Raw genomic sequence first — 14,744 nt, forward strand, 5'->3', positions numbered from 1 at the left:
AACCTTTTCCATTTTTTTATATGTATAAAACTATAATTATTTATACATTCTTCAGTACACATTGAGATGATATAAAAGGAAATTAGACACTTAAATAGATAATTATGTACTGTGGTAATTCTAATCTATTAGGCTAAGTAATGGTATTAGTTGTTAAGAAAAATAGTAATAATAGTTTCCATATATCTCTTCTGGACCATTTCTACTGGTCCAAAATGTTGTATGTAAGCCTATGTAACAACCATTGTGGGTGTTTATATCCTAATTTGTTCACGCTTGCTCCTGCCCCCAGACATAACTATCCAAACCCTATGTACTTATTTACTTAATTTTATCTTTTTTTATCCCTTTCCCAAATCTTTCCCTTTACTTGTGTTAATTCTCTATTTTCCAAAAGAAAACCAAAAAAAAAGGCATTTAGACTAGGGGTGCTTACGTTAGCAATATTACTGTGTTGATGAGAAGAGCAGTATAAATCATTAGGAGAGTCATCTAAAGTCTGCTTGCATTGGGGTTATATATTCAATCCATTTATTCCAGATTTGATAAAATTTTTCTTTTTGAATTCTCGGGGACTAAGTCAACTTTTCCATTTTAAATATTTCCAAGATAATTTCGTGCCAGTCTTCTAATGTAGGTGGTATTGGATTTAGCCACTTTCTAGTGATTGATTTCTTACTTGCCGCTAAGAGGGCCTGCAGCAACTTTATATCTTCCTTCTGTTCAAGAAACAATACATGCCCCAAATAGAGCGTCTCAAAGTTCAGAGGTATCTGGGACCTAAGTACCTTAACTAATGTTCTATGAATACTTTCCCAATATAGACTTAATTTAGGGCAATCCCAGAAAATATGAAAATGATTTGCCTCCTTGGAGCCGCACCTTCTCCAACACGTCACGTTTGTATCTTTATATTTTTCCTGATATGGGGTCTTGAAGTATCTTATAATGTTTTTCCAACAATGTTCTCTCCAAGTCAAAGAATTAGTCGAGGACCATTGAAAGCTGCAGATTTTCCCCCAAGCCTCCTCTGAAAGTACCAACCCCGCTTCTTTCTCCCACTTCTCTTTAATATACAGTGCATTTACATTTTTAGCATGGGAGAGTGCATTATATAATCGAGAAACTGATTTACTAGGTATTGAACTGCAAGCTGAATTCAGGATCTTGAAAAATTCTAATTCTACTGTTGATAGGTCTGTATATCTACAACTCTGGTTAACATAGTTTCGTATTTGAAGGTACCTAAAAAAAGTCATTGTGTTCTAGGCCATGTTTGTCCTGCAGGATTTGGAAACTTTGTAATACTCCGTTATCTATAAATGAGAGGTAGGTTGTAAGACCTTTCTTTATCCATAGCTCAAATCTTTTATCTCCTCTGTTGGGAAGGAATTCGGTATCATATGCACGCCATCTGAAGAGTTTTAACATGTTATTAATTCCACATGAATTAACCACCTTCTGCCATACTTTTAGTGTAAGATTTATCCAACTGTTTTTAAATTTTTCCAACTGGGCCATCAATCCTTTGTCAGCTATTGAGGCCTGTAGAGGAAAACTGTCAACTAATCCAAATTCTATTTCCTTCCATCTAGCCTTATATTCCCTATTACACCAATATAACAGAGGGGTTATCTGTGAGGCATAAAAATAATTTCTCAGGCAAGGAAGAACCATACCTCCTCCTTCCTTCCCTAACTGTAAGGTGTTATATTGAATTCTAGGTTTCTTTCCTTGCCAAATGAAGCGGGAAATCCATTTGTCCCATTCCCTGAATTGATTATCATCCACCTCCACAGGTAAAGTACGGAAAAGATATAATAACCGAGGAAGAATATTCATTTTTATAGTATTTATCCTTGAATTTAAACTTAAAAAGGGCATAAGATTCCATCTATGCATATCTGCTTTTATCTCTGAGATTAATGACCCATAATTTACCTGTGACAGCGTTGAAAGATCCTTCGGCAGGGTTATTCCTAAATATTTTAATGATTTAGCTTCCCACTTAATTGTATCCTGCAATTTTTTGGATGGTGTATAATTTAGGGACATAACCTGCGTTTTCTTTACATTTATTTTATAACCTGATATTTTCCCAGAGTCATCCAACAGTGTAAACAATCCTATAAATGATTTTTCTGTTTCACTCAGATAGACCAAAACATCATCTGCGAATAACGCCACTTTCTGTTCAATCCCTGCCACCTTGGTACCTTTTACGATTTCGCTCTGTCTTATTAGTTGGGCAAGCGGTTCAATATATAGTGCAAAGAGAAGAGGAGAAATTGGGCATCCCTGTCTAGTGCCTCTCTCTAAGATGAAGGAGTCAGAGAGGTCCCCATTTATCTTAATTCGGGCTGTAGGGCTGTCATATAAAGTCTGAATTACTTTAATAAACTTTTCTTGAAAGCCGAATCTTCCTAACACTTTGTATAGGAATGCCCAACTAACCAAATCAAAAGCTTTCTCAGCATCCAATCCTACTACCATTGTCTCTGTCTCGTTCTTATTAACCTGTTCTAATATGTGTAGAGTTCTCCTTATGTTGTCCTGTGTTTGTCTTTGTTGAATAAATCCAGTCTGGTCTAAGTGGATTAGGCCAGGTAAAAACTTTTCCAATCTGCGCGCTAATATAGATGTAAATAGTTTGTAATCTAAATTAAGAACACTAATTGGCTGATAATTGCCACATTCTAGTTTATCTTTACCCTCTTTAGGAATAACTGAAATAATCGCTTCTCTCCAGGAAGGTGGAGTTTCTCCTCTCTGCAAGATCCAATTAAAGGTGTTAAGTAGTAATGGGGCTAACTGTGTCTTCAGGGACTTGTACCACTCTGAGGTAAACCCATCAGAACCCGGGGACTTTCCAGCCTTTAACCTAGAGATGGCCACGTTCAGTTCTTTGACAGTTACTGGTTCTAATAAACTTACATTTTGTAAATCTGTAAGTTTAGGTAGACCTAAAAAATTCAATACACTGTCTATATAGGGCTCATTGGGGGCCTGGGGTTGGGAGTACAGCTCTCGATAATATGTTTCAAAACTCTCTTGAATTTTCCCTATTGTACTCTCCACAAGCTTTGTCTTTGGATTCTTTATTTTATGAATTGTATTGTCTGCTTGTTGTTTTCGTAATTTATATGCTAATAACCTAGTTGATTTACCTCCTACTTCATAATTCTTTTGTCTCAGGTAAAGAAAATTTCTTTGAGTTTCCAACATATAAATATCGTCAATTTCACTTTGCAATTTCCTAATTTCCTGTTTTCGATTTGAATTATTTTTGTTGCTATCAACAACTTGAAGTTGTTTTAATTTTCCTTGAAGGTCTGCTAATTTTTGTGCATTGATTTTTTTCATGTGAGTGGTAATGGAAATAATTTTCCCTCTCAGTACAGCTTTCCATGTATCCCATAAGATCACTGGTGATGTTTCTCCCGTGTCATTAAGGTCTAGATATTCTTTGATTTCTCCCCTTAATCTCTCCATTACTTTTGGGTTATTGAGTATATGTGAGTTTAGCCTCCATAGTGTTTTCCTCATTTTCCTTTCCAGGATTAGAGACATAGAGACTGGGCTATGATCCGACAGATCAATTGTTGCAATATTACAGTTTTTTATCCTGAGTCTATCTGTATTAAAGATAAAGAAATAGTCTATCCTTGAATAGGCTGAATGAGGGAAAGAGTAATGTGTATAATCTTTACTAGTGGGGTGTAATTCCCTCCACACATCTATAATTCCCAACTCCTCCATCAATAAATTCATTTTCCGAGTCAGAGGTTTATTCTGAGTAACTATTCTTGAAGAATCTAATACAGGATTTAATCTAATATTAAAATCCCCTCCACAAATTACTACCCCTTGAGAACTGACCATTAGGTCAAAAATGTGTCTATAAAATGACCATTCACAACCTGGAGGAGCATAAACATTCAGCAATGTTATTTCTGTACCTATTCTTCCTGTAATTTTTACAAACTGTCCTTCTTTGTCTTTAGTCTCTGAAATATCTTCATAATTAAGAGTACTTGATATTAAAGTAGCTACCCCTCTTTTGTGACTCAATTTATATGATGAATAAAATACATGCTTAAAGCCCATTCTTTTTAATTTTCCATGTTCAGATTGGCTCATATGTGTTTCCTGGAGGAAAGCTATTTGTGCCCTCTCTTTTTTCAATTTAGACATAATCTTATTTCTTTTAATTGGATTCAAAACCCCATTAACATTATAGGAAATTATTTTTACCAATTCAGTTTGCATTTTTCTCTAGTAGAAAAAAAAACTCTCCTTTTCTAACCAAACAGTAAACAATCCCTTCTCAACAGTAAACCAAGATATATAACCATACCCTAGACATTTTTGAACGTGTAACATTTGAAAATTTTTCCCAACTTCCCACAGTGAGGCCTGAGCACCGACCCGCCTCAGTTCAGAGGGATAACCTCTATCTGCACCCTGTGTTAGAGGGCCCTCAGCAGTTTGAATAATCATAGAGAATTTTCTCCTATTTATGTCTCGACCATATTGCTATCATTCAAGTTACTCCGCCTAGTTTATTTTCAGTTACCAGTTTTCATTTTACCTTTTAAGTCCGATTTACTCTTTTCAGTCATTTCTCTTAATTAATCTGTATTCTCTGTACATTCGCGTCTGAATATTTGCAGCTTTTCCTTGTAGTTTGACACTCTGGTTCGAGTGGAGCGTCCTCGCCCCACTAACTGCCACGAGTTCTGCCGAATCCTCTCCAGTAGCGACTCCGGTTGGGTGATAACTTTAATAGGTAGTCCCCGGTCCACCAGGTCCGACGTTGCCTCCTCTACTGTAGCGTAAGTTTTTGTCCCTTCATCGTAAAAGACTCTCAGCCGAGCTGGATACAGGGTCTGGAATCTGATGTTGTTTTCCTTCAGGACCCTCTGTGTTTCCGCATATTCCTTCCGCCTGGCAAGAATCCCCGGTGCGTAGTCATGGTCTAAACTGATTTTGCAGTTGCTCCACATGAAACCTTTATTTTGCCATGCCCGTTTAAGCACCTCTTCGTTCTGTAACTGAGAAATCTGACTAGAATCGATCTGGGCTGGGCACCTGCCGGGGGCTGTGGTGCCAACGCGCGGTGGGCCCTTTCTATCTGTAGATCTTTTGCGTCCGGTATATCAAGGTTCTGTCTAAGCAGCTTCTCCACGAAGGGAATCATCAATCCGGGTTTACCTTCAGTGCCTTCGGGAACTCCGTAAATCCTCACATTTTCCCTTCTTGAGCGGCCTTCTTGATCTATTAATTTCCACTGGAGCTGGTCTTGCAGCTTCAGCATTTCTGCTATCACTTCCTCGGCGTTTTGTAGCTTCTCTTCAATTCCAACAATCCTCGCTTCGGCTTCATCTATCCGCGAGTTAGTTTTTACTATTTCTCCTTTAATATCTTCCAGCTGAATGCTGTTATCTTGTCGGAACTCGTGAATCTCTCCGAGAATCAAAGACAGAGTCACCGATTCCCCCTCATTATCTCCGTCCTGGCTTGCCGTGGGGGAGCTAGGCCCGGTGCCTTGCTGCATCTCTTTCTGTTTATCAGCCCTCGGAGCGGACTTTTTAATCTTGTTTTTAGACATCATCCTTGCCCCTTTTATTAATATAGTTATGCAATATTAAGTATTTGTCTAAATTCGATTTTGGGGCAGTTTACCTTTTTTTGTCAAGAGACCTTTTCCTTACGTCGCCATTCCCTTGATGACCTGGAAGTCCTCCTATGATGTTACTTTCAAGGAATTGTGGATTTGTATTCCAAGATCCCTCTATTCTACCATACTCTTCAGTGCCCTACCACTCGCTCTATATGTCCTACCCTGGTGTATCCTCCCAAAGTGCAACACCTCACACCTCTCAGCATTAAATTCTATCTGCCATTTTTCAGCATATTTTTCCAACTGGTCCAGATCCCACTAGAAGATTTAATAGCTTTCCTTGCTGCCCACTACACTCCCAATCTTGGTGCATTTTGCAAATTTGCTGATCCAGTTTACTACATTATCATCTAGATCATTGACTGATCCCTGTGGCACACCACTAGTCACAGGCCTCCAGTCAGAGAGGCAACCATCTGCTACCACTCTCTGGCTTTTCCCACAAAGCCAATGTCTAATCCAATTTACTACTTCATCCTGAATGCCAAGTGACTGAACCTTATTGACCAAACCCCTATTGCGGGAACTTGTCAAAGACTTTGCGAAAGTTCATGTAGACAACATTCTCTGCCTTGCCTTTATCAACTTTCATAGTAACTTGTTCGAAAAATTCTATAAAATTGGTTAAACTCAACCTTCCATGTACAAAACCATGTTAACTATCCGTATTCAATCCTGTTGGTCCAAATACTTATATATCCAGTCCCTTAGATTATCTTCAGATTACCCATAACTGATGTTAGGCTTACCAGCCTATAATTCCCCAGTTTATTCTTAGAGCCTTTCTTAAATAACGGAACAACATTCCTCCAATCCTCTGATACTTCACCTGCTGCTAAGGTAATTTTAAATATCTCTGCTGAGGCCCCTGCGATGTCTGCAAAGAGCCTCCAACAAGGTCCAAGGGAGCACTTTCACAGGCCCTGGGGATCTATCCATCCTAATTTGCATGAGACAGTAAACACCTCTTCCTCTATAATCTGTATATGGTCCATGACCTCCCTGCTGTTTCTCCTCACTTTTATAAACTGTGTTCATCTGCAGGGTATAAATGCAAAAGATCTATTTAGATCTCCCCCATCTCCTTTTGTTTCATGCATAGCTGACCACTCTGATCTTCAAGAGAACTAATTTTGCCCCGGCTATCCTTTTATTCTTAATATATCTGCAGAAGCCCTTGGGATTCTCCTTCACCTTGTTTGCTAGAGCAACCTCATGCCTTCTTTTGGCCCTTTTGATTTCCTTATTAATTGTTCTTTTGCATTTCTTATGGAATGGAAATCCATTCAATTTCCAGGATTGAATGGCTTGTCATATGAAGGATGTTTGATGGCTCTGGGCTTGTATTTAGTAGAATTTAGAAGAATAAGGGTGACCTAATTGAAACCTATTGAATGGTGAAAGGCCTTGGTAGAGTGGATGTTGAGAGGATGCTTCCTATGATGGGAGAGTCTAAAACCAGAGGACACAGCCTCAGAATAGAGGGGCGTGCTTTTAGAACGAAGACGAGGAGGAATTTCTTTAGTCAGAGAGTAGTGAAACTATGGAAGTCTTTGCCACAGGCAGCTGTGGAGGCCAAGACTTTATGTATATTTGGGCAGAGGTTGATAGATTCTTGATTGGTCAGAGCAGGAAGGGACACAGGAAGAAAGTAGGAGATTGGAGCTGAAAGGAAAATTGAATTAGCCATGATGAAATGGCGGAGCAGACTTGATGGGCCTAATTCTGCTTCTATATCTTATGGTCTTAAATACCTGATTTGTTCCTTCCTGCCTATATCTGCTATGCAACTCCTTCTTACCTAGGGTCTCAATCAAAAGCCAGGGTTCCTTAAACCTGTTATCTTTACCTTTTATTCTGACAGGAATATAAAAAAGCTGTACTCATCTTTGAAGTCCTCCTGCTTAACAAGCACACCTTTGCTAGAAAACAACCTATCCCATCCACACTTGCCAGATCCTTTCTGATACCATCAAAATTGGCCTTTTCCAATTAGAATCTCAACCCAATGATCAGACCTTTCCTTCTCCACTTTTTTCTTCTAACTAGTTGGAATGGATTCGTCCAACTTCTTGTGGGCATGACATACCTAGGCAATTGTCAGTAGGTCCCAGTGTTTGTCGCTGTACTGGATCAGTTCAAGTGTGTGGCAGGACTCTGACGAAGGGTCTTGGCCCGAAACATCGACTGTACCTCTTCCTGGAGATGCTGCTTGGCCTGCTGCGTTCACCAGCAACTTTTATGTGTGTAGTTTTGTTTCTTTTTGGATTTGTAGTGGTTTATTTCAACTGAGCTGCTGTCTGAAATTGCCAAGTAAGCCATTAGGGCTCATCTGCATTGCTGTGTCCAGGAAATCCAGATATTCCCTGGACTCTTCCACTGAGTCCATGGGATCGCTGATCCATGACTATTCAAAATGGATAAGTATACAGTTGGCAGTGAGAACTTTGACCTTGCATTGGAGGAGGGAAAACACAAAGGCCCTGTGTAAGCTCTCAAAGGAGCAGGCACCTGAGCAACTACTCACCCACCCCTTCAGCCATCTCATTCCAGACTGTGGGAGAATCTGAGGCTCTCACATTAGGCTCATTAGCCTCTTCAGAACCAATGAATTATTTTCAATCACAAGATACTCCCTAAGCAGAAGGCTAAAATTTAATATTAGATTTTTTAAACTTGAATTGCATATGAAAGAATGCTGCTGGTTTATTTTTTTGAACTGAGTCCTGTATCCACGTTACGTTTTTCTAATAACGTGTGACTTTTAGGGAGCAGGAAATAGAGAGAATTAGGCAAAAAACAGTTTGTATCAATTATATAGTAACACACATAAAATGCTGGAGGAACTCAGCAGGTCAGGCAGCATCTATGGGAATGAACAAACAAAGTTCTGAAGGCTGTAGATCCCTTAAAGTCACTCCTTGTTAGGAAAAAGTAACGTAGGTACAGGACTCAGTTTTTAAAAAAAAATGAAATTGCAACTGTTCTGTTCACCAGGACTGAAGAAGGGTCTTGGCCTGAAACACTGTGTGTGTTGCTTTGGATTTCCAGCATCTGCAGAATCTCGTGTTGTAGAAATTATGACCTTCACGGTCCCTAAGCATCAGCCAAATGTTCTATCGGTTTGTAAATCAGGTGCATATTTAATGTTTGTGTAATTGCATTTTCAGGTGTAAAATCACATTTAAGCTCCCTGACAGCAACCACCTGCAGTGAATCAGTTCATGAAAGAGCGAGCTCAACTGACTCAAGAGAAATGCAAAACGATGACATTTCGAGAAGTGATTCATTTGAGATGCAACAGACACCATCTTCTGAGCCTGCACAATTGCCAAGTCTGAATACCAAAAATGATGGTGAGAGACAAGCATGGGACGAGCCAGCAGAAAGAAGATATTCATTCACTAGTGAGCCCAGAAGCAGAAGCAGTTCTCTCAATAGTAATATTAGTGTTTTTAGCCACGTAACCACTCCAGAACACCAGGTAGGAACACTTACCTCACCTGTTACGTTAACAAAAGTCCCAGAGTCCTTGGAGAGGTTCAGTGCAATGAACATGGAAGAATTCAATCAACAACTGGTTGTTGTTTCCGTAAAAAAGAAGAAGAAACGAAAGCAAGGTATTCTTTTTGTAACCTTTTGTTTTTATGCATTTGCTGTCAGCTCAGATTCCCTTTGTGGTTTCCACAACCTTTGTTCTTTAGTCATTAACTTCCTTTCCCTGGAAAATGTCCAAGACTAAATTAGACTGTTAGCTTTTAGAATTATGTTAGACCTTAAAATGAGCTTTGCATCCATGTAATCAGAAAAGCCATCTATGTTAAATTCTGTATCTCATGTTTGCCTCCCAGCTTTTCTGCCATTTTTGTGACTGTGTCCTCTAAGCTTGTTCAGAACTCTTCTTGCTTCAACAATATCCAAACTTGTTGCTCATTTACCCTGTGTTCATGGGCTCACATTGAACTCTGATCATGTAGCACAGGGGTCCCCAACCTTTTTTGCACCGCGGACCGGTTTAATATTGACAATATTCTTGCGGACCGGCCGACTGGGGGTGGGGGGTGGTGTTAATCACGACCGGAATATAGGTGATCAGTCAACTATAAGTCACTTATAAGCGGCTAATACACCCACTTCGTTTCTAAAAGTGTTTATCTAACGAATTTAACGTTAAACACACACTGCATATTTTCCTCGCATGAATGTAGTGCTAAGTCAATTATAACAGTGGTCCCAAACCTCCGGGCCACGAAGAATGCAGCGGTACAGCAGTGGCCAGAACACACCCAGCACATCTTTAAGAAAAAAGCCGAAATAAACAAGCTAATTGATTAGGTGCCGCCCGGCATGTAAATGTCGGCCCAGATCAGAGCGACACAGTCGGCAATCGCCTCTGATCTGAGCCGACATTTCATCTGGGTGGCACCTAATTAATTAGCTTGTTTATTTAGGCTTTTTTCTTAAAGATGTGCTGGGTGCGTTATGGCTACTGCTGCACCCCTGCATTCTTCGCAGCCCAGGGGTTGGGGACCATTGAATTATAAATCACTTATAAGTCAATAGCATCATAACATTAAGTAATGTTTGGATATTAAACACACCGCATATTTTCCTCATATGAACATATAAAATCATTGCAACACACCAATATCACTGAATCAGTGGGAGCCCTGGGCTTGTTTTCCTGCAACAAGATGGTCCCATCGAGGGTTGGTGGGAGACAGCGATACTTGAAGGGGGGTTCCTTATGTTCAGTCTATTCCGCAATTTAGTTTTCGTTGCATTCATTGTAGAAAACACCGCTTCACAGCGATATGATGTTGGAAATGGAAGCAACGTTTTCAGTGCTTTCGTGGCTTTCTCAGGATATTCAGCCTTGACTTTGATCCAGAATGCCGGCAGAGATGTTATGTCAAACATACTTTTCAGCCCACCGTCATTTGCAAGCTCGAGGATTTGTTCTTTTTTCCTGCGCTGACATGGATGATTCACCGGGGACATTCACAAATGGGTCACGGACCCATTCCTTTGTGCATCTTGGGTCACTGATGACCTCGCGTGCGTTAAAGTTCAACAGTGGGCGTGACGGAATGAGGAAAGGTGCAGCTGACTCATATTGTTTCATATCGCCAAATCATATCATTTCCTCGCGGCCCGGTAGCACATGCTTTGTGGCCCGGTGGTTGGGGACCACTGATGAAGCACCTTGAATGTAAAAAGTACATTCCTGTTTCTCAAATCCTTTGATGTCCTGGCTTGCACCCGTACCTAACCAGCTGTAACTCAGGCCTCCAGGATACCTGCACTCTTCCCATGGTTGTCCCTTGTCAATCATTTCACCATAGCCAAACCTTCAACTCTAAAATTTCCTCTCTATACCTCACCTCCCTATACCTTGCCTCCCCTTCTTTCTTCAAGAGTCTTCTTAAAATCTAAGCTTTTTTGTTGCGAATTTGTCACCACCTTGTATGGCAATGTCAAATTTTGTTTGATAATGCACCTTCAAAATACCCTGTGACATATCACTGAATTATTCATGCAAAGATAGAATTATTGTCTAGCAGTTTAACTAGTTTTGGGGAAGCGTGAAGTTACAGCATTGAGTTTTCTGTAGCACTGCAGTGATGGCAGCCTTGATACACTAGGCAAAGAATATCCTGTGCTGTGGGAAACTCAACAGTACTGATTCAACTGAAAATTTTAATAACAACTAAAGTAGCAAAACTATTAATGTTTGCCCATGCCATAGTGGAGCTGATTCGTCACAGCTTCAGTGACTGTTTAATCCCTATCTCTATGTGCTGTCTTTGTGGAGTTTGCATTTTCTCCCTGTGATCATGTGTTCTAGTTCACCTCCACATCCCAAAGATGTATTGATTGGTAGGTTAATTGATCACTGTGAATTGCCGCCAAAGTGCATTAATAATGAAATCTTGGGTAAGTTCCCAGAAATATTGGGGAAACACTTACAGGATAAATTTGGCAGGGTATGAGATTGCCCTGAGGTCATATTGGCCAGCTGTGTCAAAGAAATATGCATGTCTGTACAAAAGACTTTTGATACAAGATGGGAAAGATTTAGAGAGATAGGGCACAATCGGAACTAGCTTTGATAGGCATCTTGGGCCACATGGTCCAAAGGGCCTTTTTCCATGCTGTATTATTCTGTAGCTCTGTATAGGGAAAAATACAAATTTGTTGACATTAAGTATGATGATAAGTTATCCTTAGATCTAGTTTTCTGATTTGCAGAAACAATGATTATATTTTTTTCTTTACATGCAGCAAGTTTGACATCGGATGGCAGCCTGGTAAAACATGAAATTGACTATTCCAATAGCTCTCAAACTTCAGAGCCAGCACCGTTGAGTGACTTTGCCATTGATAGTTCTGTAGCCACAACTTGTGATTTGTCAGATCAACTGAGCTTGTTGAGCAGCAGTCTGGATCACTTGATGACAGATTCCCCTGAACAGGAGAGCCAGATTAGTACGGACTCAAATAATGTTTTGCAGAATGTGGACAGTCACAATCTTTTCAGCTCAACTCAGCTTCCTGAATTGATACCAACATCACAAGAAGATCCTCTCCCTTTAGACTGTTTGACAGAATCTTTGAGAGAAACAAATGAAAATCTGTATTCTTCAGATCATCCAAGTTTTGCAGAATGTTCAGTTCCTGTATCTTCTGTGGAGTTAGAAAACTTAGACAGTTACTGTGATCAAAATGATGAGCCCACTGACAAGGCTTCATTGTTGAATTGTTCTGAGCCAGTAATGAATCTGCAAGCAGATTTGGGTGGAACAATGATTGATGAAACCCACAACAGTGAACCCTTGGAACTAAAATCTCAAGATCCAGAAAATACAGCGTTGACTGGTAGTCTTCATTTGCAAGAATCTTTAAGTGAAAGCTCAGAAACATATTTGGATGAGCGACATGCGTTACTAATGAGAATTCTGTCTCCAGATAAAGATCCGAACAAACAAGAAACTAAAGAATTTTCCCAGCTTTATGTTTTATATAAAGAGCCACAATTGTTAGACCCAGTTGAAAATACACAAGTATTGGAGGCTGTAGGTTCTACTGACAATGGCAGCTCTGAAAGACAGAATCCCCAAGAACCGTGTTCATCATCCAGCGATGAGGATGATATTTATGGTCATGGAGTTCCTCATTCATTATCCGAAACCAGTGTGGCTGAACTCTTTCACAGTCATGATGCTGGCGAATCATTAGGTGCAGTATCCCAAGATTCTGCAGATGAAATGGAACTTTTAAAATCTGATCAGGTGATGTATAATTTTAAGTTAACAGCTATTGAGTCTAATTTTTAAATTTTTAATGTGCATTTTTGGTTTTTCTAAGCATCTATCTTTTATCATTTTGATAACAGTAACGTGTATAACAGTTATTTTGTCTATCATGTAAATATGATAATTGTAAAATTTGACATTAACATTTTGACACTTGGTAAAATAGCTTTTAGGAAAGGGGTCTTGTAATACAAACATTCGTTGACATGTTTATTTTAACCTTTTTGTTGACAGTTTGCTGAGAGCTGGATGGGGTACCCAGGCCCTGGCTATAGTATCTCTAGCTTAGTAGTCTCTGAAAAGCATGTCTGGTGTTTGGATTGCAAGGGTGGTCTATACTGTAGCCCCTTTATTGGTACTGGTCTGCGGTGGCAAAAGTTTGAAGATGGTGTCCAGCAGGTGGCAGTATCGCCTTCAGGTTAGTGAAGTTTTGCATTTTCATTACTGAACTCTTAAATTCTGAATTTCTAGAATAGATTTTTCAATAAATTCAAAGCTATTTGCACAGATTTTTCCATACAATTTTATATTTGTGTTAGAATATACTGATGTGCTTACAGAATGTGAAGGAGAGTTTAATTATGCAATGATTTTTGTGCATACTGTTTTTTTTTGTTTCACTTGCAAGGCCAGTTTTAATTTGATGAATTGAAATGTATTCCTGCTTTGATTTTCCAGTCTTTGAACTATTTGAACTTTCCTATGTGCAGGTGTGTTACTATGGAAAATTGAACAAAAATCTTGCAAAGCATTTGCCTGTGGTAAAGTGACAATGAAGGGAAAGAGACATTGGTATGAGGCCTTACCTTGTGCTGCTTATGTTGCTTTAAGTGACGACAGTGCATGGATCATTCAAACCAATGGAGAGCTATATTTGCAAACAGGTAGTTCAGAAATAATATTTTAAACCATAGCGTGAAAATAAGCAAAAAAGTGTGTATAATTTTTTTTCTGACAAATAATATAATTGCACAATTGATGAATTGCGTAGTGCGTATATTATCAAATGTTTGGCACATTTTTAGAGAAAAGCAGACTTGCATTTGTATATTTCATCATAATTCCATAGTCTAACACAGTACTTTTGAGGTGTTGTCGCTACAGCAAAATAGGAAAGTTGAAAAGTTAATGCTGGTAAAATAAATGGAAACTTGTCAGGTGTTGTTGTATAAGCAGACAGAAGAGGTTATTTGGAGAGTTCTTTCAATGGTTAAATGTGCTGTATCATACTTTAGAAAGCCAGCATATGTAATATTTAGAATATGTAGTTCCTTTTACAATGAGAACTGAAATGATTTCAAATTACTATAAAACTGCATCCATACTTAATTTGAAGCTCATTGGTTGCTTCAAACGTTCTTGCAAGCACTATTTCATTGAAATTTTAAAAGCTTCTTTTGCAGTCTGTGTTCTTTAAGGAACTTGACATTTTAATGTAACAGTAATCCTAGAATATTTAAAGTACTGTAAATCAGAAGTTTGAATTTTCAGAAGCTCTAAATTTAGAGATTTAGATTTTGGAATAAAATGGTTTTAACATAGCAGCTGTCTGAGGTTTCAGAATCAGAATCAGGTTTATTATCACCAGCATATGCCATGAAATTTATTAACTTAGCAGCAGCAGTACAAATGATAATATGGAAAAAAAAAGTAAATCAATTACAGCAAGTATATATGTATATTTAAGTTAAATAGTGCAAAAAAAAAATTTTAGAAAGTGAGGTAGAGTTCATGGGTTCAAGGTC

General features: G+C 38.9%; 1 protein-coding gene across 4 annotated transcripts in view; it reads left to right on the top strand.

Annotated features, from left to right (window-relative positions):
* tecpr2 (tectonin beta-propeller repeat containing 2) overlaps positions 1–14,744 on the top strand; it is a 129,043-nt gene that overhangs the window by 57,291 nt on the left and 57,008 nt on the right. For 3 of the 4 annotated variants that reach the window (XM_063047506.1, XM_063047510.1, XM_063047517.1), the window contains 4 exons: positions 8,854–9,303; positions 11,969–12,975; positions 13,234–13,417; positions 13,710–13,883. In XM_063047506.1, the coding sequence (XP_062903576.1) occupies positions 8,854–9,303; positions 11,969–12,975; positions 13,234–13,417; positions 13,710–13,883 (1,815 nt within the window). The remainder of the gene's footprint in view (positions 1–8,853; positions 9,304–11,968; positions 12,976–13,233; positions 13,418–13,709; positions 13,884–14,744) is intronic. The other variant, XM_063047521.1, reaches the window with a different exon arrangement.

This window comes from Mobula hypostoma, chromosome 1 (genome assembly GCF_963921235.1).
Source record: "Mobula hypostoma chromosome 1, sMobHyp1.1, whole genome shotgun sequence".
Classification (NCBI taxonomy): domain Eukaryota; kingdom Metazoa; phylum Chordata; class Chondrichthyes; order Myliobatiformes; family Myliobatidae; genus Mobula; species Mobula hypostoma.